Source organism: Prunus persica, chromosome G6, assembly GCF_000346465.2.
Source record: "Prunus persica cultivar Lovell chromosome G6, Prunus_persica_NCBIv2, whole genome shotgun sequence".
NCBI classification, from domain to species: Eukaryota; Viridiplantae; Streptophyta; class Magnoliopsida; order Rosales; family Rosaceae; genus Prunus; species Prunus persica.
Genome location: NC_034014.1, coordinates 3796514 through 3821900, shown reverse-complemented (window position 1 = coordinate 3821900; position 25387 = coordinate 3796514). Strand labels below are relative to the sequence as shown.

Sequence of the window (25387 nt, the reverse complement as noted above, 5' to 3'; positions counted from 1 at the left end):
CTTTAGCTAATTTAGGTCATAATTTGAATCCTTCCCACCCGTGGGAGCGAGGACTTCCTTTAGGTTGCTCGGCTCCATTTTATTTTGATTTAGTTGGGGCTGCGTGCCCGTAGCTTCCGTTTGTAGTTTTTCCGTTTCTCCATAATATTTTTTTTTTTAAGGAAAAAAAAAAGTTTACATATCTAGTATTAAACTTTGAAAAAACTCTTGGCGTGTGTATTATTTATCGTTCTGACATTTGTGTTTTACAAAGTGACTGAACTAGGTGGAAGGGTTTTCACCAAATTTTTTATATAAAGCAGGACAAATAAAAAAGAAACCAGGTGGAAGAGGTATATCCTGGCCCACCCAGCCCACAAGAAATAAAAGTATCCCAAGTATATTCCAAGGACGCATAACTCACAGTCCAAAATCCATGTCCCTTATATAGGCCTTCAGCCCACCTTATTTTGAAAACTGGATTCGTCCATGGTTTATTCACTTTTTTTTTTTTTTTTTTTTGGGGGGGGGGGGGTTAAATCTATGTCCCCTAACTCATGGCTTATCTATCTAGTTAGGGCCAATTTGGCATTGCTGTGCTGTGAAAATAATCGCTGTACGAGAAATTAGTTGTGAGAGAAAGCAGTTTGGCGTTTGGTAAACTTTTTTGTTAAAAGTGTTGTTGGTACTGATTCCCGCATAATCAAAAAATGATTCCCGAATAATCATTAAACTCAGCGCCTCTTTGAAATTGATTCCTGCATAATCAAAAAATGAAAGCACATCATTAGCTGATTTTCCTTATAACTTTCTCTCACAATCATTTTTAACAATAAGTGATTTTCTCATAGTTACCAAACAGGTTGAGCTTCTCAAACTTTTTTAAAAAATCACTTATCACCCCATATAAGCAATGCCAAACTGGAACTTAATATTTAAGAGATCCTTTTTTTTTTCCAATTAAAGAGGGTAAAATGTAAATAATCTTATTTTAAGGTTAAACAAGGGGAATAATATTTTATAATAACATAGATGATAATATATTGTGATGTGCATATATACCTGCCGACTACTTTGCCCCCACACAATATACATATATATATATATGGTTGTCGTTTGATGTATGTATATATTTTCACTTAATTATATATCTTAATCAGAGAAAACAATGAGATAATGAGGAATCACAAACCAACATGATCCGTTGTCAATAAGAACCCCTTTCCCTTAAAATGACCAGAAAAGAGCACATGAACCCGACCAAATTGCCTTTGAGTCTACCCACATCGCATGTTCTTAATCATTAATGCTGTTGCCTGCCTCTCCTGGAATGCCCAACTTTGCTTCGTTGGACTTTTCAGTTATGATGTGCTTCCAATTACCATGTTGTTTTGTCTATTCTACCAGACATATCCCGAATATCCAATTAATCAGATCTTCCTAATTACATGCATTGTATGTGGCTCTAATGTAGCCAGGTCATAGTGGTTACTTCTGATTGGTGGTTCGATGTAAATTGAATTGAAATTGAGTTCGAGCCAATCTTTTTGAGTATCGTCCTTTCAAGACGAGACTTGTAGGTTAGACTGCCGGACATTAGTCCAATTCAAGTTGAGCAACTAAGTAAGGTTAATTCATATCTATAGAATCATGATGGGCTCATTCCTTGTAAACAACTACTCATATCCTTACCAGCATATCACAATCTAACACGTGCACATAAATAACTCTTTAAAATAATAAAAATATAAATTTCTTCACACATGTCAAATCGTAAATTGTATTATGGAATGAGGGGATGAACCAAAACATTTTCTATATCTTGAAAGTAAAAGGAAAAGAATGCATGAACACCAAGAACTCACATAATTAATAAAATTTCATGTACTGATGGTTGTTGTGAAGACTGTGATTCTGTTAACAAATGGTGTGCTGCATTTTGGCAATGCGTGCGTGTAATGCATGAACCTCAAAAGAAATTATCAAATGACGACGAGTTGTGAGTTGTGAGGTTCGCATGTCAGCCGCAGAAGTTGCTACTTCTTGAGTTCATGCATGTTGGATTGTCGGCCCTCCGATCAACGCCTGCTTTTTTGTCTTCGTCTTCAACGACATTCGTCCGAGCCACCGGAACAAACTTAAACCTCGTATGCATCAACCACCCAAAATTATTAAAAATTGCAAACCCACATTTTTTAATCATAATTGTATGATTATCATAGGCTATAAACAATAGGTACCAAACTTCAAGCTGCTAGATTAGGGTACATATTACAAATGGTAAATTATGAGGAAAACTTGTGCGAGGTTATCAAGTATGAAATCATAAATTTTCTTACGGATAAGTTCTTCTTTCGTTTAAGGAACTGTTGAAATGAAGTATACTATTTATTATCTTTTGAAATTGGTTGGTATATTTTCATTGAATATGGTGAATTTCCTAAAAAGAACACTAAATAATTGTTTTTCTAGTTATTTGGATTGGGATGAAGACCACTCTAGTCTAAAGATGGCTTCGCCTTTTAGATATCGTTGAATTCAAGTAAAAGATTAAACCTGTCCAAAGTCAATGAAAGAAACTTTTTATTTTTATACGCATATCGTCTTTTAATTGAGATATTTTGTCTTTCAATTGTCATCCGGCCACATCTCCACACAAAATTTTCTTGTGAAGTAAATTTGGCAAATTTTGTTTCTTGGTTTTACACATTGGTATATATCATCAAAAGGACAATGATATTGACACAAGCATGTTTATCTTTCTCCATAAGGTATGTACCGAATTGAAGTTTATCTACATCTTACCTTCTCCTTTTTGGTTTTTGGCTTTTGCCTAATGGAGGTTCTGTGGACAACCTCAACGCCCTCTCTTTTTTTCCCATCTCTTTCTTCTCCCTTGCGTAAAAGCTTGTCCCAACCAATCCCATTCAAACATGTCACACCCTTTATTCTGTCATGCAGATACCAACCTTTTTAACTTTGAACAAAAACTTGGTGCACTGCACGTGGCAGCAAACCCACAACCCTCAGATGTAAAAGAATCAACTTAACCTCTAAGCTTTGATATATATGCCACGTGTGAGTCTTGACACATAAACAATTGATCACGAAACTTCTTCTCCGTACGGAGATTTCTATTTTTGTTTCATTGCTGGGTTTTTGAAGCTTCCTTCCTCATATGATATTTCTGTTAAATTTTAATTTCATTTGTTGGGCCCCCACCTTATGGTGTTCTCTTCATGACAGCCAGTTAGGAGTTTGGAGTTACGAGTTAGGAGAGTGTCCCCCAGATCTTTCCAATTTGACATGCTTTGCTTTGCACACTCAATTCCTTCCGCATTAATATTATTATTTTTCCCATGGAGCCTAGTGACGACGCGTCATCACTGGACTTCTCACTTGCTAAAGCCACCCACAAGCATCGTGCTGCAGAATGACATGTATCCAAGGCATCTTGGAGTCGACCACCTTCTCTCCTGCCGACGTGCACCTACAGTTTCCCTCCACGTCATCAGGCGTGGACCCCACCACCACCAACTCAAAAACGAAGTCTGTCTGTCTCCTCCATGACCCCATCATGTGGTGTTGCACTCCTCCCCGCCTCAAATATATTTGGCAGCCAATTTTCCACCTCTCTCTTTCTCTCTTTTTTTATCGTTATCCGGTGCTGTACGTCCGCATTAACATCCATGCAACCTCATCCAATTTTAGTGTTTAAATATTACGAATGAGAAGCAACGGCAAGACCATGGGAATATAATTAAGTCAACGAATCTGAGGGTCCGGATCTTGTTGCCCACCTAACTACCATGCTTCCACCACCCCCACAATCAATTTTTTATTTTTTATTTTTATTTTGTGTTCTTGAAAATATTAAAATAAAAAAAACAAAAAATAAGTTGGCAGCAAGGCGTCTGGCAGCTATTTAGCCACTACAACCACATGTCGAAATTAAATATATGGACAAGTGTAAATTATAAAAATGTCAAAACCGACGGTCCGGATCAAAAACGGTGAGCGGATAAGGGTCTTCCCTCGACTCCACCCCACTATCCAATCTCCACGCAAAACGCAATCCAAGAGGCAAGAGGGAAGAGGCAAGGGGCAAGAGGCATAGAGGTGCAGTGACGTCATCACACCTTTTAGCTGATTATCCATTTGGAAATTCCAGGTCAACACTCACAAATTAATAAAATTCGAAAAGCTACGAACTTTCATGGTTCGCGGCACGCATGTGTATATATATATAGCCAATGGCCCATTTGGGTCGACCAAAAACAAAACACACAAAATTTCCGAGATGGGAAAAGTGAACTTTCATGGCTGCTCTCAATCTCTATCTCAATCCCACACGGTTTCTTGGGTAAGAGGGAAGTGTATAGGGAAGGGGTCCTTTGGCACTGTGAGCATCGGGGTCAGCAAATCGGACGGTCAAGTCTTCGCCGTCAAGTCGGTGGATCGCGCCGCGTGTCTTCCCGGTCAGCTGGAGTCACTGGAGAACGAAATTCGGATTCTCCGGTCGCTCTCCTCGCCGCACGTCGTCAAGTACCTCGGAGACGACGTGTCGTGCGAGACAACCAGTTCCACGGCGTCGTTTCGGAATCTCCACATGGAGTACTTGCCAGGTGGCACCGTCGCTGCCGACGTGGACGAAACGACGTTGCGTTCTCGCACCTGGTGTGTCGTTTCTGCGCTGAGGTACGTCCACTCGAGAGGCATTGTTCACTGCGACGTCAAAGGGAAGAATGTCCTGGTGGGCCCCGCTCCGGACCAAGCCAAGCTGGCCGATTTCGGTTCGGCGATGGTGCTTTCCGACCACACGTGTACGGGCCCGATCGTTCCACGCGGAAGCCCGCTGTGGATGGCACCGGAGGTAATTAACCGAGAATATCAGGGGCCGGAGTCCGACGTCTGGTCTCTGGGCTGCACGGTGATCGAGATGGTAACCGGAAAGCCTGCGTGGGAGGATCGCGGGGTGGACACGCTGGCTCGAATCGGGTTGTCGGGCGGGTTGCCCCGTTTCCCGAACCAGTTGTCGGAAACGGGTCGCGATTTTCTCGAGAAGTGTCTTATGAGAGACCCGAAGGAGCGATGGAGCTGCGATCAGTTGCTGCAGCATCCATTCTTGGCTTCCGTGTCGCCCAATGCGGTCGCCGACTCGTCCCCTCGCTGCGTGCTCGACTGGGTTAACTCCGAGTTCGGAGATGATCACGAGGAGGACTGCGAGGCTTCTGCGAGGGAGCGGATTGGTAAATTGGCGACGAATACAGGGGCAAATTGGGAATCGGATGGATGGACTGCGGTGAGGGGCGCGGACTGTTGCAAAGTAGAAGTAGAAGCAGATGGCGCGAGTTCGTGTGAGGAAGGGACAAGTTGGGAATATTCAGATGTAAGAGCGGTAGATTTGGAATGTAAAAAATTCGGTGGCTGTGATTCAGTGGAGCGGGCACGTAATTATTACTGTGACGGTGGGAGGTGCGCGGCGGTTGGCTCCAGCGGTTGGTGTGGGTGGAAAAGGGTATGTTTGGCGGTGGAGAGAGTAGGGATAAGAAGGTCTTGTGGCAGCTTGTGTAATTTGTGTAGAAGCATGTTATTTCTATTTTTATATTCTTTGGTAATATTCATGAATAAATTATTAATTATTTTTATTTGTTATATTGTTTATGTTTCATTATCTTGGCATGGAGAATGCACGTGACTATACAATTGTTGCATTTTTCATGTTGGGTTTGGTTCGTAAGTTTTATTCTCCTTTTGGACCAAAATTTGGATCTACTAAGAATCCCAATTATAGAACATAGTAAAAAATCTAAACAGTTGGCAAGGGACATAATTGAGCATTCAAAATGTCTTCGGACATAAGAAAAGCTTTTAAAAACGGTATATAACGCTTTTAACGCTTCTATAACCACTTTCAAATAAAAATATACTGAATAATTTTAAGTAGATGATATTTAATTTGTGTTAGTAGTGTAAGTGGAAGGTTCAAACACGATGGACTTTTGTTTAGCTGATAGATGAGGGAAGGCATGCGCAACTGGGATCAGTTGAGTTTGCAAGTTGTTGCAAATTGGAGCAAATTGGGTTTTTCATAATCAAATGTGATACGGACAAGAGATTTGATTATACAATTTGCTAAAATATCCTAAATAGAAAAAACAAGTGGGAAAAAATTGTAAGTTCATGTGTGTGTGTGTGTCTCTGCCTTGCTTTCAATGTCATGCGTTGCAATTTGCAAACAAACGACTTGATTTTTAATTCGATCATAACTATAATTGATTGTTGACATATATATTTGATATCTGAGTGGACCTTGTACGATATGAGATAGTGGGCTCTGTTGATAGTTATGTTGGCCATCAAGCTTCACTCAAGTAATACTAAACTAAGTGGACTATAATTCAAGTTGTCTTGCAAGATTTAATATCTCACCAACAAACCCTAATCACCCAAAAATAGTTCTTGGAATTTTTTTTTAAAAATTTTATTGTTTGGGCTGAACAATGATTTACTATGTGAAGACATATGGAACGAACGATGAATGTTCGTTGTGAATGTAAGGATAAATGCTCTAACACCAAATGCTCGGAGTTATAAACTTGTAATTCATACATACTAGAATGAGTAATACATGCTCCTATGCTTTGTTTGAGGCTACGGGCTTAGTTGGGGAGTAAATCAAGAGGCAAACATAAATATATGAAGTGAGTTCAAGTAGTAAGGGAAAATATAAAAAATGTTAAGGCTAAAATGAGTCATATTTCGAACCAAAAAAAAAACAAACAAACGAAAGATCAACTGAACGATCAGCCCAATGAGCTCTTCAAAGGCTCACTCGAAACTAATAAGCCCATGCAAAAGTAGCTGGCATTTGAAAGAGGCCCAATGTCCAGCTCAATAAAGAAAGAAGTAGAAAAGCCTAGTTAGAAAGCTTGTATTTCTTATTGAAATTTTGGTTTTTTGGTCTAAGTTAGGTGCTATTACCACTTAACTATGGCCATGTCGGCCTAATTTTAAAATGAATAATGTTACTCTTATCATATTTGTATATCACATTTTTTTACTATTTTATGTGACAGTTGAGGTGGGCATCTACATCAATTAAAATTATATAATATTTTCTTTTCTTTTATGATTTATTACAATATTTGTTTTTCTAATTGTCTTAATTAAAATACACTTTATTAATTTAATTGACGTGACATATAATATGGACATGTCAGTGTCACATTATGTGGTATAGAAATGCAGAATAAAAATGTAGTAAGTGTAGCATTACTCTTTTACAATATATCTTTTGATAAAATTACTTTAAAAAAAAAAAAAACACTTACCATGTACGTTTCAACCTAACTTCTACTTTATCCCACAATCATATATAAAAATGCTTAGTGTTCCGATTTTATTGAATCCAGTCACAACCTATGTTGGACGAATAATGACAAAATATATGTGAATTAACTCTTAGTTTAATGATATATTTTTTTTTTCAACATTGAAAGAAATACTAAGTTGAAAACTCTCATTTTAATTAAAAAAATAATAATAATGACGAAACATATATGTGATTCTGTTGTCACGTATTCATCCATATATTTGCACTTGAGGAACAAATCAACGTGACACGTTTGCAGCAAGCCCCCTAAAAATTTACCATTTGTATCCCCCATTTTCACCATTTTTAAAAATCAAAGTGAATAAAATTGAAAATAGTTTCCACTTTAATAATAAAACTTGAAAACTTACTCGCAAAGCAATCTGATATTGTAAATTGACAAGTGCATTTCACTTACCCATCGCATTCTCAACGTACAACCCACGCAGCAGTCCATTCACAAATTTTGCGCGAGAAAAACTGCAAACAAACTCGTCGAATAGACCACGCTCCTCCTCCTCTTCTGCATTTACATTCCCATACTACTTAGATCTGCAGACTCTTTCTCTTCTCTCTCTCTCTGCAATCCAAAATCAGAAGGTTTTGCTGTGCCACATTCTTCTCCGCCTATCGGGTCCCTCCTATAGAAGCCCCGACCCAGGCACCATGGCCGCTGCGAGTGCCCCCATGACCATGAAAGAGACACTAACGGTAATGCCACCCTCATCTTGATCCTAATTTCATCTAAATATTTCTGGGTTTTCGTCATTTGATCCAATGCGTCACTGGATCCACCCAGATCCTGTAAAGACTACGTTTTCACTCTGTTTCCCAGTGACCCATTTGCTAATTACGTATGATCATGCATTTATTTGTGTATTTGTGTTTGTTTTTTTGTTGGGTTTTTAGCAATGTGTTTGATGATTGAGTGTGATAATGGTGATGTTGATTTGAATGTGTGTGGTTTGCAGTTGCCTAGTATTGGGATCAATCCCCAATTCATTACGTTTACGCATGTGACTATGGAATCGGACAAGTATATTTGTGTTAGGGAAACATCGCCGCAAAATAGCGTCGTTATCATCGACATGAACATGCCCATGCAGCCATTGCGTCGGCCCATTACGGCTGATTCGGCTTTGATGAACCCCAATTCCAGAATTCTTGCTCTAAAAGGTAACATTTCAATTATTGAAATTACGGAAAATATGCAATTCCAATCTGCAGTACTGAAATTCCAGCTTGAGTTATCACTGTGAATATATATGGGAATTGTGCCATTGCTGTTGATAGATTGGATGCAGCTCCATTTTTTAACAGAAATGATTGGTCATTGGCATGTGTGAAACATTGTTGAAATTTTGTAATCTGGAGTATAGACTGCCATAGTTATTGTTTTTTTTTGTCTTGTTATTTGTTGTTGTGTTTATTGCCTCACTGATTGATGGCTGAATTCAATGTGCAGCTCAAGTTCAAGGAACTACTCAGGACCATTTACAAATATTTAACATTGAAATGAAAGCAAAGATGAAATCACATCAGATGCCCGAGCAGGTGACATCTTGCCCTATTTTAGGGCGTTCCCAATGTTGCATGTCAGATGTTATGAACGTTTACAATATGGTATTATAGGTTTGTTTTTGGTAATTGGTTGTAATCCTACTCTCTTTTCTTCTTTCTAGATTGTCTTTTGGAAGTGGATCACTCCAAAGATGCTGGGCCTGGTAACACAGACCTCAGTATATCATTGGTTAATTGAAGGTAAGGCGTCTTTACATATTCGTGAATCTGATTTCATTTATTTTATTTTCTTCTCATTATCTCATTTCCCCATCTGAGGTTTTCAGTTTTATTCTTATATTGTGCACATGTTTGAAATGTATCTTACTTCTAGGTGATTCCGAGCCTACGAAGGTCTTTGAGCGGACAGCTAATTTGGCAAATAATCAAATAATCAACTACCGTTGTGATCCTTCTGAAAAGTGGTTGGTCTTAATAGGAATTGCTCCTGGTTCACCTGAGGTGAGTGGTTAACTTGGTGTTTGCTGTTTTTTCCTTTGTACTGTTTCTGTTTCTGTAATCCTGTTCATGGATTTCCCAAAATTTGGCAGTGCGTGAGTGACACCCCTATAATTGTACATATCTCTATGAATATAATTTTTGTTTGTATGATGGTTAATATGATTGGATATGACACGTGAACATTATTGCTTTTTTTTTTTTTTTTCATTCTTAATTTGTCATGAAGTTGCTAAAAGATTTAGAAGAGTGGCCAAAATGTTGTGCTGCTTTCAATTAATGGGAGCTGGGCTTGGTTAAGCATTTTATCCTTTTTCGTTCACCAGAAGGTTGCATTGTGCTTCTGCACAGTGTACTTGGAGTATTCCTTCTCTTTTGGTGGCTTAAATATTCTTATTTCCACCCTGTACTCATGAAAAATCCGTGTTGTGTATGTGTGTTTATTTTGTTCAAGGAATATGTCTATTAAAAATCACATTTATTATTTATTTACCTTTAGGTCATGGAAAAATTGTTTCTATCTTGAAAGGACTGAAATCCATGATGGTTTTTCAGATTTGATGACATCTTTAACAATTAACATAGTGATTTTTCTAAAATGACTGTAGAGGCCACAACTGGTCAAGGGAAACATGCAGCTTTTCTCTGTGGAACAGAAACGTAGTCAGGCTCTTGAAGCACATTCTGCATCGTTTGCCACATTTAAAGTGCGGTTTTATATTCCTTACTCAATTTCTCTTGAATCTAAAGGATATACAATTTACTGCTGTACTATTTTAAATCCTCATTAATTTTTATGCCATATGCAGGTTCCAGGGAATGAGAATCCTTCAATTCTTATTTGTTTTGCCTCAAAGTCCTTTAATGCTGGACAAGTTACATCAAAGCTGCATGTAATTGAGCTTGGTGCTCAGCCAGGTCTGCTGTTTTAAATCTTATTTAGTCTTATGCATCTGTTACATGCCTTCTTCTGCTTCAGGATTAATTTCAGGAACTGATTTACTGTGAATTGTCATCAGGAAAACCATCATATACAAAGAAGCAAGCAGATCTATTCTTTCCTCCAGACTTTGCTGATGACTTTCCTGTGTCAATGCAGGTCTTACTATAGTCTCTCATTGCTTTGACTTATCCCATATATTTTCTCTATCAATCAAAGTACATTACTTTTTTTTTTTTCTCAATAAATTTCAGATATCAGAAAAGTATGGGTTGATATACGTTATCACAAAGCTTGGGCTTCTATTTGTATATGACCTAGAGACAGCAACTGCCGTTTATAGAAATCGAATCAGTCCAGATCCTATATTTTTGACAGCTGAAGCTTCATCCATTGGGGGTTTTTATGCAATCAATAGGCGAGGCCAGGTCTTACTTGCCACCATCAATGAACAAACAATTGTACCTTTTGTTAGTGGCCAGGTATGCTTTTGAGCCATTTTGTAGTTTTGGCAACTGGAGAAAAGAAAATGTTATATTTTAAATTTTTGTTTGGTGATTTTGCAGTTAAACAATTTGGGGCTTGCAGTTAGTCTTGCGAAAAGAGGAAACCTTCCTGGTGCTGAAGACCTGGTAATGATTTCAGTTTATTTGTTTTCATTTATTAGAAACTTTCTGAGAATTGGCACGTTAATCTTAGTTGTTGGCAATCCTTCTTTACATGATATCAGGGAAGGAAAAAAGAAGGGGGGGTGGGGGGCAGAGATTGGTGACTGTTTTAATGGAGCTCTATCCATTCAATTGCAGTCTTCCTAAATAGAATGGAATTCAACCTCCAAGAGTATTATAAATAGACTATCACATATAAATATTTAATGCGACGATAGTATTGTGACGCATTACCTACAGTATATATGATTATCTATTTTCTTCTGTGCAACGAGTGTTAAATGTCTCCTTGACAGCCCCCTCATGTATGAGGTGAGTGCAAAGGTTAATATGGTTGTTTTTCTTTTGTTTTTGTTTTTTTGTGTACTTGTGTGTGTCTTTTCCCGTTATGCAGTGGAGATCAGTATGTAGCGATATGTAGAAACTGGATCCCTTTATTCCCTCTGGAAACAATCTTTTCCTGGGAAGTTCAGCGGTGGATTTTATAATTCAAGTCTTTCTAGGTGTTCACAACATATGAGAATATGAGTACAGAATGTTTTGCTGTTTGCACTTTGGTCATATCTTGAAACTGCATTTTATGGTTGTCATACTCAGGTTGTCCAGCGGTTCCAAGAATTGTTTTCTCAGACAAAATATAAGGAGGCTGCAGAGCTTGCCGCAGAATCTCCAATGGGAATACTCCGTACTCCTGATACTGTCGCTAAATTTCAGGTATAGTTGCATTCATATGTTGGTTCATATACATATATATTCCTCATAGTTCTTGTGCTTCCCTTTAAATTACCTTTGGGAACATTTCATTTCTTTTATAGGACCGTGTAATCTTTGTAGCACGAACAAATTTACTCACATTGTTCATTTGTTGCAGAGTGTTCCTGTGCAAGCTGGGCAAACCCCACCATTGTTGCAGTACTTTGGAACTTTGTTAACTAGAGGAAAACTCAATGCTTATGAATCATTGGAATTATCACGTTTGGTTGTAAATCAGAACAAAAAGAATCTTCTGGAGAATTGGCTGGCGGAGGACAAGCTAGAATGTAGTGAAGAGCTTGGAGATCTTGTGAAGGTATGATATGACCCTAGCAAACCAAAAATAAAAATATATAAGAGAATCATGTTAGACAGATCATTTAAACTTTTATTCAACAATTGTGATTTTGGGTATTCTTCTGCTTTATTATTTTTTTATTCATTGTGATATTATGACACATATTTCCAATGCAGACAGTGGACAACGACCTTGCTTTGAAAATATACATCAAAGCCCGGGCAACTCCTAAAGTTGTTGCAGCATTTGCTGAGAGAAGGGAATTTGACAAGATTTTGATATACTCAAAGCAGGTTACATAAATTTGTTTTTCTTTGTACTAAAATCTTTTTGAAATACATTTGTTCAAATCTATCATTTTGAACAGCAATCATTAGCTTCTGAAAACTAATATTGTGTCAGTTTTGTTATTATGATTTTCAATAACATGGCCAATGACTCATACTGGATAATTTTTGTTATAGTGAATTTGTCATTTAAAATTGTCGCAGGTTGGGTATACACCCGATTACTTGTTCCTTCTGCAAACAATTTTGCGGTCAGATCCCCAGGTACATGCATTAATCTGGAATACATTTTCGAGGCATTTTTCTGTTTGCAATTGCTTTGTAACTATGAACTTTGCTTGTCTTACAAGTTGAGCTAAATTGCCTGATTTGGAAACAACTACAATTATCTTGATGGCAGGGGGCTGTTAATTTTGCTCTAATGATGGCTCAAATGGAAGGAGGCTGCCCTGTTGACTACAATACCATTACTGATCTATTCCTTCAGGTTTGAGTTAAATATCTATGTTGTATCAACAATTTTTTTGTGGTCAAAATATGTTCCTTGTTTTGTTGTTCTGAAGTATGCTAAATGATTTTTGGGATTTGAAATTTTACCTTTAAGCAATTTTTGCTCCTTGTTTTACGCTTTCGAGTCTCCTTACGTAGATGTTTCGTATTCCCTTTGTAGCTTTAAACTGATGAATATGAATTTTGGGACTTCTTATCTTTGTGTGTTTTCTCTTATCAGAGGAACTTGATCCGTGAGGCAACTGCCTTTTTGTTGGATGTGCTGAAGCCGAATCTACCTGAGCATGGATACCTTCAGTCAAAGGTTCGTATGTTTTCCCTCAAACACTGATTTCTTGTTATTCTTTCTTTAAAAAAAAATTACATATATAGTGTGTATTTCTTTCTTCACATATCTGCTCCATAATATATTTTGTCTAGGTTTTGGAAATCAATCTCGTGACTTTTCCAAATGTTGCGGATGCTATATTGGCCAATGGTATGTTCAGTCATTATGATCGTCCACGCATTGGTCAACTCTGTGAAAAAGCTGGTTTGTATCTGCGTGCCTTACAGGTATGATTCTTCTTGAATTCTGATGACAAAATTCCTTTTAAAGATGATAATTGGTTTCCTGGACTAATATTATGTCTAATCTGCAGCATTACACTGAGTTGCCTGATATCAAACGTGTCATCGTGAACACACATGCAATTGACCCTCAGGTTGGCACTTATGCCTTTATAACTTGAACCTATGTGAAGTAGTATATCTCTAACTAGAAGGTGTACTTCAGGCTCTCGTTGAGTTCTTTGGAACTCTTTCCGAAGAATGGGCTCTTGAGTGCATGAAAGATCTTCTACTGGTCAATCTTAGGGGAAATCTTCAGATTATTGTGCAGGTAAACTACTTTATTTGTTCATTTTATATTGTTTATAAAGTTGAGGCTTACCTGATTATTCTTTTGCAGACCGCCAAAGAGTATTCCGAACAACTGGGTGTAGATAAATGCATAAAATTATTCGAGCAGTTCAAGTCCTATGAGGGGTTGTACTTTTTCTTAGGCTCATACTTGAGCTCCAGGTATCAGTTTCTTTTCAATGGAAGAGAAGTTAAAAGATGAGATTCATTTGCTCATGAGTGCTGTTGGGCACTTGTTTTTCTTTTTTTTCCCTTTCATTTATTCATCATTTGTGTACAGTGAGGATCCTGATATCCATTTCAAGTACATTGAAGCAGCTGCAAAAACTGGACAGATTAAGGAGGTGGAGCGTGTGACACGGGAATCTAATTTTTATGACCCTGAGAAGGCTAAGAACTTTCTTATGGAAGCAAAGCTTCCAGACGCACGTCCTTTGATTAATGTCTGTGATCGTTTTGGGTTTGTTCCAGATCTCACCCATTACCTATATACAAACAATATGCTTCGTTACATTGAAGGTTATGTCCAAAAGGTATATATATTTTGAGGCTCTATATCAGTTTTGTACTTTCGAGTTGCAGGTTTTCTCCCATTTTTTTGTGATAAATTTTGTACGCTTTGTCAATGTTATTGTTCAAATAGACCATTGATCTTTATAGATCTTATTTTGGTTGATAGGTCAATCCAGGAAATGCTCCTTTAGTTGTAGGGCAGCTATTGGATGATGAATGCCCTGAAGATTTCATCAAAGGTCTTATTCTTTCAGTTCGTTCTCTTCTACCAGTTGAGCCCCTTGTTGATGAATGCGAAAAGAGGTGCATTATCTCTTCATGACCCTGTATGCCCTTCATCTTTCACATTAGTTTCTTATCATTCTGCTGATTTCTATTTTCAGGAATCGTCTTCGCTTGCTCACTCAATTCTTGGAGCATCTCGTGAGTGAGGGAAGCCAAGATGTACATGTTCACAATGCTCTGGGTAAAATCATCATAGATAGCGGCAACAACCCGGAGCATTTTCTCACAACGAACCCATACTATGATTCACGCGTTGTGGGTAAATATTGCGAAAAACGGGATCCCACACTTGCTGTTGTTGCATATCGTAGAGGGCAATGTGATGATGAACTTATTAATGTCACAAATAAAAATTCCTTGTTCAAACTCCAGGCCAGGTTTGTGTGTTTCTGTTTGCTAGTAAGATGTTACTGGGTCGTGATTCAGTATGCAGCTCTCTTATGCTATTTACTTGATATATGTATATCAGATATGTTGTGGAGAGAATGGATGATGACCTCTGGGCTAAGGTCCTTGATCCTGATAATGAATATAGAAGGCAGCTAATCGATCAAGTTGTATCTACTGCCTTGCCAGAAAGCAAGAGCCCTGAGCAAGTTTCAGCAACTGTCAAAGCATTTATGACTGCAGACCTTCCACATGAGTTGATTGAGCTTCTTGAAAAGATAGTGCTCCAAAATTCTGCTTTTAGTGGGAACTTCAATCTGCAGAATCTGTTGATTCTGACTGCCATCAAGGCTGATCCATCCAGAGTCATGGATTATATTAACAGATTAGACAACTTTGATGGACCTGCAGTTGGATTAATGGCCGTAGAAGCTCAATTGTTTGAGGAAGCATTCGCAATCTTCAAGAAATTCAATGCGAATGTTGACGCTGTGAATGTCCTGTTGGATAACATTCAGAGCATTGACCGAGCTGTAGAGTTTGCATTCCGAGTTGAAGAAGATGCTGTTTGGAGCCAGGTGGCCAAGGCCCAACTCCGAGAAGGACTAGTGAGTGATGCAATTGAGTCATTCATCCGTGCAGATGATGCCACTCAGTTTTTGGATGTCATACGTGCTGCTGAGGATGCAAATGTATATCATGACTTGGTAAGGTACCTTCTGATGGTTAGGCAGAAGACCAAGGAGCCCAAGGTCGACAGTGAACTTATTTATGCATATGCTAAGATTGATCGGCTTGGTGAAATTGAAGAGTTCATTCTTATGCCAAATGTTGCCAATCTCCAAAATGTTGGGGATCGCTTGTTTGATGAAGCCCTATATGAAGCGGCCAAAATCATATTTGCATTCATTTCTAACTGGGCTAAGCTGGCATGCACTCTTGTGAAGCTAAATCAGTTTCAAGGTGCTGTTGATGCTGCTCGAAAAGCTAACAGCTCAAAGACGTGGAAGTTTGTTTGCTTCGCATGCGTTGATGCTGAGGAGTACCGACTAGCTCAGATTTGTGGACTCAACATCATCATCCAGGTAGCATTCTTGTATACTGTACTGTTTATGTTACTTCCCCGTTATATCTTTTTTTGTTTATCAAGATGTTTGGCAAAACAGGAGGTGGGTATTCTTTCGATAAGTTGTTGTTAGATGCTTCTAAGTGCTGCAGATTGGTGCTCTAGTCTGTGTTATAGGACACAATTAATTGGTCAAATTATACTTTTGATGATTCCTTAATCCTGCATGTTTTATGATAGGTGGATGATTTGGAAGAGGTCAGTGAATATTACCAGAACAGGGGATGCTTTAATGAGCTCATTAGTCTCATGGAGAGTGGACTGGGATTGGAACGTGCACATATGGGCATTTTTACAGAGTTAGGAGTTCTATATGCAAGATACCGTCCTGAGAAGCTTATGGAGCACATTAAACTGTTTTCTACCCGTCTCAATATTCCCAAGCTAATACGAGCTTGTGATGAACAACAGCACTGGAAAGAATTAACGTATTTATATATCCAATATGATGAGTTCGACAATGCTGCAACCACCATAATGAATCACTCCCCGGAAGCATGGGACCACATGCAATTCAAGGATGTGATAGTCAAAGTTGCGAGTGTTGAACTCTACTACAGGGCTGTGCACTTCTACTTACAAGAACATCCTGATCTTATCAATGATGTTCTTAATGTGATTGCACTTCGTGTTGACCACACCCGAGTGGTGGATATAATGAGAAAGGTTCGGTTCTCTATTACAAAGTCATTAATTTTGGTCTCTGCTGTCACATTTTTCTTCTGGCAGGGTTTGGAAAGAGTTCTGTATTCTACATTTTCAATCGTTTTGGTTTCAGGCTGGTCACATCCGTCTTGTAAAGCCGTACATGGTTGCAGTTCAGAGCAGCAATGTAACTGCTGTAAATGAAGCTCTAAACGAAATATACATAGAGGAGGAAGACTATGACAGACTCCGTGAATCAATAGATTTGCACGACAGCTTTGATCAGATAGGTCTTGCTCAAAAGGTGAGTGAGATTGAATCTTCTCATCCATTGAATGTCTTTGATTGAAACTTGTACTTATTATTTTTTGTTGATGCAAATGAGCAGCTTGAGAAACACGAGCTTCTTGAGATGAGACGTGTTGCTGCATACATTTATAAGAAAGCTGGAAGATGGAAGCAATCCATTGCATTGTCAAAGAAAGACAATCACTACAAAGATTGCATGGAGACATGCTCACAGTCTGGTGATCATGAGCTCTCTGAGGAACTGCTTATCTATTTCATTGAGCAGGTCTGTTTTTTATATGCATTAGTTAAACAAAGCTCATGCTTACCAAATAAATCACGGAGTAATGTACACACTCATTTATTCTTTTCCACATCCCAGCCCATGAGGTTAAGGAGGGAGTTCACTCCATGCTTCTATCTCTTTTTCTTTGTAAAGCATTTTACTAGATGCAGTTTTGTAATCTTCTGTAATGTATATGCAGGGAAAGAAAGAGTGCTTTGCGTCATGCCTCTTTGTTTGTTATGATTTAATCCGGCCAGATGTTGCTCTTGAGCTTGCATGGATGAACAATATAATTGATTTTGCCCTCCCATACCTCCTGCAGGTAATGTTCTTATTTCTTTTTCCCTATTTCTTTTTCCCTTTATCCATTGGTTACCTTTTAATTGCTCCTCACTTACTCGGCCCTTCTCTCTCTCTCTCTCTCTCTCTCTCTCTCTCTCTCTCTCTCTCTCTCTCTCTCTCAGTTTATTCGAGAGTACACAGGTAAGGTGGATGAACTTGTTAAGGACAAAATTGAAGCTCAAAACGAGGTGAAAGCCAAAGAGAAAGAGGAGAAGGAATTGGTCGCTCAGCAGGTATTGCTATTTGCTTTATTTTGTGTCATGGAGAGCCTTTCTTATACATTTCTCCAAGAATGTTTTAATTTTTTTCAAGACTGTTGGTTTTAATTTTTTCCTATGTATCTTAATCAGCAGTTCTTACATTATCGGTTACTTTCCAGTTTGCCTTTGATGGTCGGGAAACAAACACATGCACACACAAATAAAACAAGATAAAATAAGTGTGTTTAGATAGTTTCTTTCCTTTATGCTCGTGGAGTGAACCTACCCACCATAAGCATAAGAGTGTTGTCTTAATTTAAAGCTCACGTTAAACTTGAATTTTTAAGGAATATTAGACTTTTGATTTTGTTATTATTAACACCTATTCATTTGTAGACTTAAACATCAGAAAATTAAAGACAAATAACTTATATTTTTGCACGATCTGCAGAATATGTATGCTCAATTGCTGCCTGCCTTGCCTGCACCACCAGGAATGGGTGGAGGCTATGCTCCGCCAATGCCACCAATGGGTGGTATGGGAATGCCTCCAATGCCACCTTTTGGAATGCCGCAAATGGGCCCGTCCTACTGATCTTTGAGGCATTTGAGGTTTTATGAGTGTTCTAACAGCTTCCACAGGGCGAAAGCTAGAATGTCATGGACTCTCCTGTTATGCTGAATCTGATTCCATTTCAAAGTTCACTTCTGTTTTTGGAAATGAAGGGTTGAGCCAAGTATTCTCCCACTTTCTTGCCACCACAACATCTTCGTATGGAGGTTTATGGTCATCTGTTTTAGAAAAATTTTAAATTCAAGGTATCAATTGTTTTTGCTTGGTTGCCAAGTCTGAGCTGAGTAGGTGTTGGTTTAGTAATCTTTGTGAGACCTAGGATGGCAACCGAGCTTGCACTTGGTCATGGCTGTAGTTGTGGCCATGCTGCTGCTACATGTATAGGTAATTTTTTGAATTTGTTCTTGTTCTTTTTTGGACGTAACTTGGTCTTGTTAGTGTCAAGAAACATTTCAGCGGTGAAGTTTTTGTACTAACATGTTGTCCTCGATACTCAAGAAATTTTTGTCCTTTTAATATTGAAGATTCTTATCCCTAGTGCAATTCAAAAGCAGTTGATTCTCTTCCTTTTTTTTTTTTTTACCTCCTTGTTAGCTGCAAGAATTCAACCCCAATTCAAAACGAAACTAAGAAATTGAAGTTAAACTAAGAAAAATAAGTGAGCATTGGCTCATCTTTGTTTAATCTATTTTACTACAAAAACAGTTGAGCTATGTTGAAAGCTTTTCTGTACCTTCAAAAACAGAAAGGGTCTTATTGTCGATCAATTTTTGTCATATGACAAGCGACAATTTAAATTACTGTAATTAAAAGGGCGTGATTACGCAACTCTTACCAACATGCTTAACCCACATTTATCAATTTTTTCTTTTCTAATAGATTGACATATCTTATTATCACATTGTTAATTCAACAACTTCAAGCAGAAATCTACATGACCAACCAACATTTAAGATGCACGGCATAGGTACCAAATAGAAACAATTTCAGAACATTAAGTTACCATTAATATAGAGACCAAACTAAAATATAAGTTAAGCTATAGGAACGAAAATGTTCCTTTTTATTTGGACCCTGGGGTGTAGGGTACGAATTCTTAATCATTGGAGCTACCAGCTTCCACAACAACAAAAGTGCATTTTCCACATACGCCAACACGACTTCTGCAATCTTCTTTTTCTAAGAATTTGAGAGTTCTAGCATCAGTCACACACTGTCAAAAAAAATCACCCGTATACAATAATTTCTTTATTTTTTCCCTTTAACTTGATTAATCAAATTCTTTCTCAACTCTTTTTCTTTTCTATAAGACTTATTCTCGACTAATTCACAATGATATAACTGCAAAAATCACCCTTTAATCTGCTAAAACCATTTAACAGCTGTTTATTCTCGATTAGTTGCTACACTTCACAGTTGTTTATTTTTACAGCACAGTAAAATTAATTTTTTTTTAAAGCACAGCAATATCAAACTAAGCCTTAATTCTAAATGAGCCAAAATTTATAAGGAAAAAAAAACAATTAAAAAAGAAAGAAGAAAAGACTCGGGTTTAGGGCTTTGGGCCTTGGCGTTCTCTCATTTTGAATCGCGCACGTCTTTTTGAGCGTAAACCTCACGCTCACGCTCACGCTAAGATCACTCACTCCTACAACCACTATAAAAACCATCTAACCCTGAAATCTTCGATACTTTTATAGACCAGAGCCCTTCGTCCCCTAATTTTCTCTTTCATTTCTCATATCCCTCTCTCTCTCTCTCTCTCTCTCTTTCTCTCTCTACTATCTACTCCACTTCTGCTCTCTCTCTAAAGATGTCGAGCGCCGATGCCGAGCACAGAGAAGACGAGGAGGCCCCACTAGCCGGCGACGACGAGGACACCGGAGCTCAGGTCGCTCCGATCGTCAGGCTCGAGGAGGTCGCCGTCACCACCGGTGAGGAAGACGAAGACGCCATCCTCGATCTGTACGTTTCTCTTGCTCCGATTCTTTTTTCATCGAATGCTAGGGTTTTTCTGTGATCTGCAAAAACCTAGGGTTTTGTTTGATTTGCGAACTCACTCTCTCTGTTTGTGTGTTTTCTGGTTTGTTCTTAGGAAAGCGAAGCTATACCGATTTGATAAAGACGGTAACCAATGGAAAGAGCGAGGTGCTGGTACTGTCAAGCTTCTTAAGCACAATAAGACTGGCAAGGTCCGCCTTGTTATGCGACAGTCCAAAACCCTAAAGATCTGCGCCAATCACCTCGGTTAGTCTCTATCATAGTCCGAAATACTAAATAAACGTACACTATTTATTTATTGTTATGATTGTTTGGGTTTAGTGTTTTGAATTTTGAACTTTTTTTGTGTGCTTTGTGCTATTGTTCCTTGCAGTTCTACCGAAGATGACAGTTCAGGAGCATGCCGGTAATGAGAAGTCATCTGTTTGGCACGCAACTGATTTTGCTGATGGGGAATTGAAGGAGGAGCTTTTCTGCATTAGATTCGCTTCAATTGAGAGTGAGTGTAATTTATTTGATCCACTTGATCTTTTCGTAATCAATTCTTGCAATGAACTTGCCGTTAGATGCTGTCATATACAGTGTACACTTGGTACTTTCTATTACATCTGTTTTATGTAAATATGCAAGTCTGTTGCTATGATTTCATGGACAAACTAGGACATTACTGTACGAGACGACCTCATGCTATTTGTACTTATAAAAACCCTAATTTAATACATTTTTAAATCCTTCTAATTACGTTTGTCCATGAAGAGTTAATAAATTTTCAATCGTACTTGAAGAATTAGATCTAATTGCATTTCATCAGCAAGAAAACTAATGGACCTCTTTTTCATTTCAACCTTTTTTCTAGATTGTAAATTGCATACAATCCTGGACTTACTAATAGAGCCCATACCAACTACCTTAAGCTGATTATCCAGTTTCTATGAAAATTTTTGCAACATGAATCGAATTTTTCTTGTTGAAGCACTAGAACTTCTGAAATGTCTCAGATTGTTGATTTATATGCATACACTTTGTTTTGTTTGGTTGGAGCATACACTTTGTCTTTGTTGATTTTTATGGCATTTGTTTGTAAAATTGGGCTCCGTTTGATAAGTAGAGTCATCTTAGATTTAAGGATCATGTGATCCATGTTCCATCTGGATTTATGGTTGAGTTTGAATATTTTGGAATAAGCTACCTGATTTTTGCATTATGCAGTTGTTGACTGCAGAGAACTGCACTATTGATGCCCATCCTACTCAACATCATTTACTGCATTACATAAATATAAAATTTAAACTTTTACTTCAACACAACCTATCATAACCCCATATTTGTATTATTATATTAATTTGAAAGAATGTTGTTGTTGTTGATGTTTAGGTTCTAGTGTGTGTTATAATTTTGAAGACACTTTCTTTCGAATGTGTGAGGTTTAACCCTTTTGCATGAATGTTGGTTTTTTTTTTCTTGTCATCTGTGAGGCAAGAGTCTTTTACTGAATTTGCATGGGTTAATCATATATTTAAAGTTCTTTTTTACCCTTATGTTTCTTCATATATTGTGTAAATTTGTCCAATTCTGTTATACTTTTTTTTTTTCCTTAAAAAAAAAATTACATATCAATTAAGAACAAAACTTATAGATTCTATTTATGTTTTGTGGATTCATTAGGCTCTAGTGTGTAATTCCTTGCCATTCCATACTTGCATCTTGAACCGGTCTAAGAATTTATACCTTTTGGCTTCCTTGTACTTATGTTGCCCTACTTGTTGAAGAGGGATGACATTTATAGCTTCTGAAGTCAGTGTTGGACCAAATTATAATAGGTTAGTTTGAGTTAATACATCTCTCATAATTGTACTTGGTCATGGTGAGTTAGGCTTTGTGGAAATTGTTGGATGAAATAATACATTCTGCAAATTGAATTGAGAGTTTATACAAGGATATTACTTGTTGATACTTCAAGGTCTTAGTTTCTCTTTGCATGTCACTGCTACCTTTCAAGATTGTTACTGTCAAGATATAGTGAAAATCATAAATTAGCTAGTCTGTTTCATGTGGAGTGTTGATTTCAATTATAACACGTGAGGTTTTATTATTTTCTTAAGAATATAATAAAACTAGAGTAATAAGGAAATGAATTCCTTTGTTGAGCATTTGTATCGATTTGAATGTGTCATTTTGCTGTATCATTATTTTCTGTTCACTAGATTTTATCATGTTATAACAAAAAAAATTCTGGTAGCTGGGATGGAGAGTTTGAGGGATGCCTACCTTCTGAATTTTCTAATTTAAATTTGTCTTTTAACCATGCTGCATTTTCGTTGGTGCTTTTGTACACAGCATTATCGATTCAGTTTCATCCTCTGCTAAATGTGTAAACGAACTTTGAAGTACATTGCTTACTTTACAATTCTTAGTCAGGGTATGAAGAATATAGTTGACAGATATGGTTTGGTTTATAGCATGGTGCTACTAGATCAACGCATCATCACAAAGAGCCACATTCAACATTTGGTTGATGTTCTATGTAGGTTATTAAAGTTTGGTTGTTTGTTTGCTGTATCAGATAACAGATTGTTCATGGAAAAGTTTCAAGAAATTGCTGAATCCTTAAGTACAGAAGAAGAAAATGAAGATGCTACAGAGGCTGCTGGGCTTCTCAAGAATTTGAGTGTTGAAGAGAGAAAGACCAAGGAGAAAGCTGAGGAAGAGGCACCTGCTGCCACTAAGAGTGGTACCGTAAAAGAAGATGCACCTGCTGAGGAGAAAGTAGAGGAGAAAGCAGAGGGGAAGGTACCAGCTGCAGCTGAGGAGGAGAAGAAAGACACATAAAGAGTGAAAGTTGGGGGTTTTTGCTGTGGGTCTGTTCTTGCGTCCAATTGGTGTCGTGTTGGTCGTCAAAATTTGGTCAGACTTTTGGGTCATGTTTGAAGGTTGAGGATTGTGTTTTGTTATGAGTTTGGTTTGTTGTCACCAGAGTTTCCCACCCTATTTGATTACTTGGGAGTAAGTTACAGGTCAGTGAAAATTACTTGTTATAAAAACAGAGGACCTTTTGTTTGGATATAATTTCTTGATTTGTTTTAGGGTCTCGAATTTCCCATGCTATTTTGGGTCACATATGTTCTGTTTTGGAAGCCAACATGGTTGTGAAGGAAATTGTTTACCTGGTATCGAATTGTGCCATGTTCAATCTAGCCTCTGTTAACTAATCACAACCTATCCTCGGGCCCATTAGGTTGCCCCTTTGCTCAAGTAAACTTCCATAACTACAGGCCTGTTTGGAAGTGAGCTTTTGCTGAAAGTGCTTTTATTATATGCATGTTGGCATTCTTTTTTTCTTTTTTTTTTTTAACAAAAAACCCAGGTCTTTTAATGGCTGAGCGCTTATCCAAATGATGCTAGAAGTGCTTATTTAAAAGCGGCTTTGGCCGCAGTGGGTGCATATCCCTTCTCACTCCTCTCTTCTCTAGGGGTGAGAACGGGTGCATGTGATTTCTCTGGTAGGATGAAATGTTGTCTAACCCTTTGCAAACTGAGAAATCGAAATAAAAGTCTCTCCTTAACGAGTGGTAGGGTGGTCCAACCCTTTGCAAACGGAAATGGAAAATCGGAAACGAAACCGGATTATCAAGATTGGTGCACGTGGGAAAGGAAAAGGTTGTGGGGCTGATAGTGAAAGATGGGTGTCCCAAGAATCCATTGAAGCACAAATGTGGGGGAGCAAATGGCTCACTTTCTTGTAAGATGGTAGATCAACTTTTTCTCGTATGTGGGTCTCCTTTCAAACCAAGTCAAGTGACCAACCAATCTCCAAAGGGGTGTACGTGCATAATTGAATCAATCAAATTGGGTTGGGGAGGGGGGATGGACAGACAGAATTAAGAGAGCTATAAATACTTGACGTAGAGAGCATACCTAACATATGCTTGTAGCTTTCTCTGTGTTTTTTTTCTCTTGTTTTTAGAATTCTAATATTTTTCCCTCTTCGATCCCATGCAATGTATGTACTGGAAAATCAATAAGAGGACGTACGGTTTGGTCCGGAATCCAATAAGGCTATGAGAAAGAAACAAGATAGGCATGCAGACTATGACTAGATAGATAATCTTACTTCTTCTTAGTCATTCATTCATTCATTCATATTTAGTCCAAAACCATAAACAACCATTTCTGCCCATAATGCAATGTGATGTTGTACGGCTGGCACCCATTTTGTTTTGGCCTTTATATTATGGGAAGAATATGATCCAAGTCGTAGGATTTGGTTGTTATGGTGGACATATCTTAGTTATAGTTCAAATTTATGATTTGCTGCTCTAAGGATAATTATGTTAATTCATTTTGTCCGCTAATGTAACCTTTGGCTGTGCTTGAAGAGTTGATCATCTTCCTAATATTGGATTTTACTTGTGATGTTGGAGAGAGAGAGAGAGAGAGAGAGATGGTTCGCATCAAATCTCTTTCAGTCTATTCTGATAAGTAACATCATGTCTTGGCATCTTATGCTATTGGTAGATAATGTACATCAATAATGAATATAACTTCCCAATTGGCTCGTTGCATCAAATACCAAGTATGAAACCATGTACTTGTGGCTTGGTTGTGTTGAGAGTATCCACCTTACCTCAAAGGATGAAAGTTTTGCAACAGTGATTTAAAAAGCTTTGGGCTTTTCCACCCCCTCTCAAATGATTTCTGTTTGGATTGTTGCTCGCATTCTAATATGGTGTCAAAACTAAGTTACTTAATATGAATTGCCCACATGTTAGGCGCAAAAATATGCCACAAATGAAGGGGTGCCTGCTGCTCTCATTCTAATAGGTTGAACAAAGAAGAAAACTCTGAATACTTTTTGCATGAGATTTTAATATGTTAGAAGGCAGTAGGTATCATTGAGGAGTGGTAAAATGCCCAATTTCGTAACCTAATTCTGCTAGCATCCAGCTTAATTTGATCAGTCAAACTTAGATACAGGAGGGTGATGGTGACACTGTGACTAACAAAATTTAAA

At 37.9% G+C, this 25387-nt stretch overlaps 3 protein-coding genes across 3 annotated transcripts; all 3 read left to right on the top strand.

The window, feature by feature from the left end:
* On the top strand, positions 3833-5738 carry LOC18772358 (mitogen-activated protein kinase kinase kinase NPK1). The gene has a single exon (XM_007208189.2). The coding sequence runs from the start codon at positions 4196-4198 to the stop codon at positions 5675-5677; it is 1482 nt and encodes a 493-aa protein (XP_007208251.2). The 5' UTR covers positions 3833-4195; the 3' UTR covers positions 5678-5738.
* LOC18775133 (clathrin heavy chain 1) lies at positions 7768-18941 on the top strand. Its single transcript, XM_007208334.2, has 30 exons — positions 7768-8065; positions 8326-8530; positions 8820-8908; positions 9037-9115; positions 9249-9376; positions 9982-10080; positions 10183-10291; positions 10393-10472; positions 10568-10795; positions 10880-10945; positions 11579-11695; positions 11853-12050; positions 12209-12325; positions 12524-12583; positions 12720-12806; positions 13050-13133; positions 13250-13384; positions 13471-13533; positions 13605-13709; positions 13779-13891; positions 14010-14262; positions 14409-14545; positions 14626-14904; positions 14997-15999; positions 16221-16706; positions 16819-16989; positions 17074-17259; positions 17459-17581; positions 17724-17834; positions 18253-18941. The coding sequence occupies exons 1-30, from the start codon at positions 8021-8023 to the stop codon at positions 18394-18396; spliced, it is 5100 nt and encodes a 1699-aa protein (XP_007208396.1). The 5' UTR covers positions 7768-8020; the 3' UTR covers positions 18397-18941.
* Positions 19926-23566, top strand: LOC18775277 (ran-binding protein 1 homolog c). The gene is made up of 4 exons (XM_020566315.1): positions 19926-20340; positions 20471-20622; positions 20750-20875; positions 22940-23566. Exons 1-4 carry the CDS (start codon positions 20189-20191, stop codon positions 23203-23205), a joined length of 696 nt encoding a protein of 231 aa, XP_020421904.1. The 5' UTR covers positions 19926-20188; the 3' UTR covers positions 23206-23566.

Excerpts from the sequence above, each read along its gene's own strand:
- LOC18775133 (XM_007208334.2), top strand. The coding sequence starts at position 8,021 with ATGGCCGCTGCGAGTGCCCCCATGACCATGAAAGAGACACTAACG. Across the intron at positions 8,066-8,325 it reads CCATGAAAGAGACACTAACG|TTGCCTAGTATTGGGATCAA; the intron begins GTAATGCCACCC and ends TGTGGTTTGCAG. Across the intron at positions 16,707-16,818 it reads TGGTGGATATAATGAGAAAG|GCTGGTCACATCCGTCTTGT; the intron begins GTTCGGTTCTCT and ends TTTTGGTTTCAG.
- LOC18775277 (XM_020566315.1), top strand. The coding sequence starts at position 20,189 with ATGTCGAGCGCCGATGCCGAGCACAGAGAAGACGAGGAGGCCCCACTA. Across the intron at positions 20,623-20,749 it reads GATCTGCGCCAATCACCTCG|TTCTACCGAAGATGACAGTT; the intron begins GTTAGTCTCTAT and ends TGTTCCTTGCAG. Across the intron at positions 20,876-22,939 it reads TAGATTCGCTTCAATTGAGA|ATAACAGATTGTTCATGGAA; the intron begins GTGAGTGTAATT and ends TTGCTGTATCAG.
- LOC18772358 (XM_007208189.2), top strand. The coding sequence starts at position 4,196 with ATGGTTCGCGGCACGCATGTGTATATATATATAGCCAATGGCCCATTT.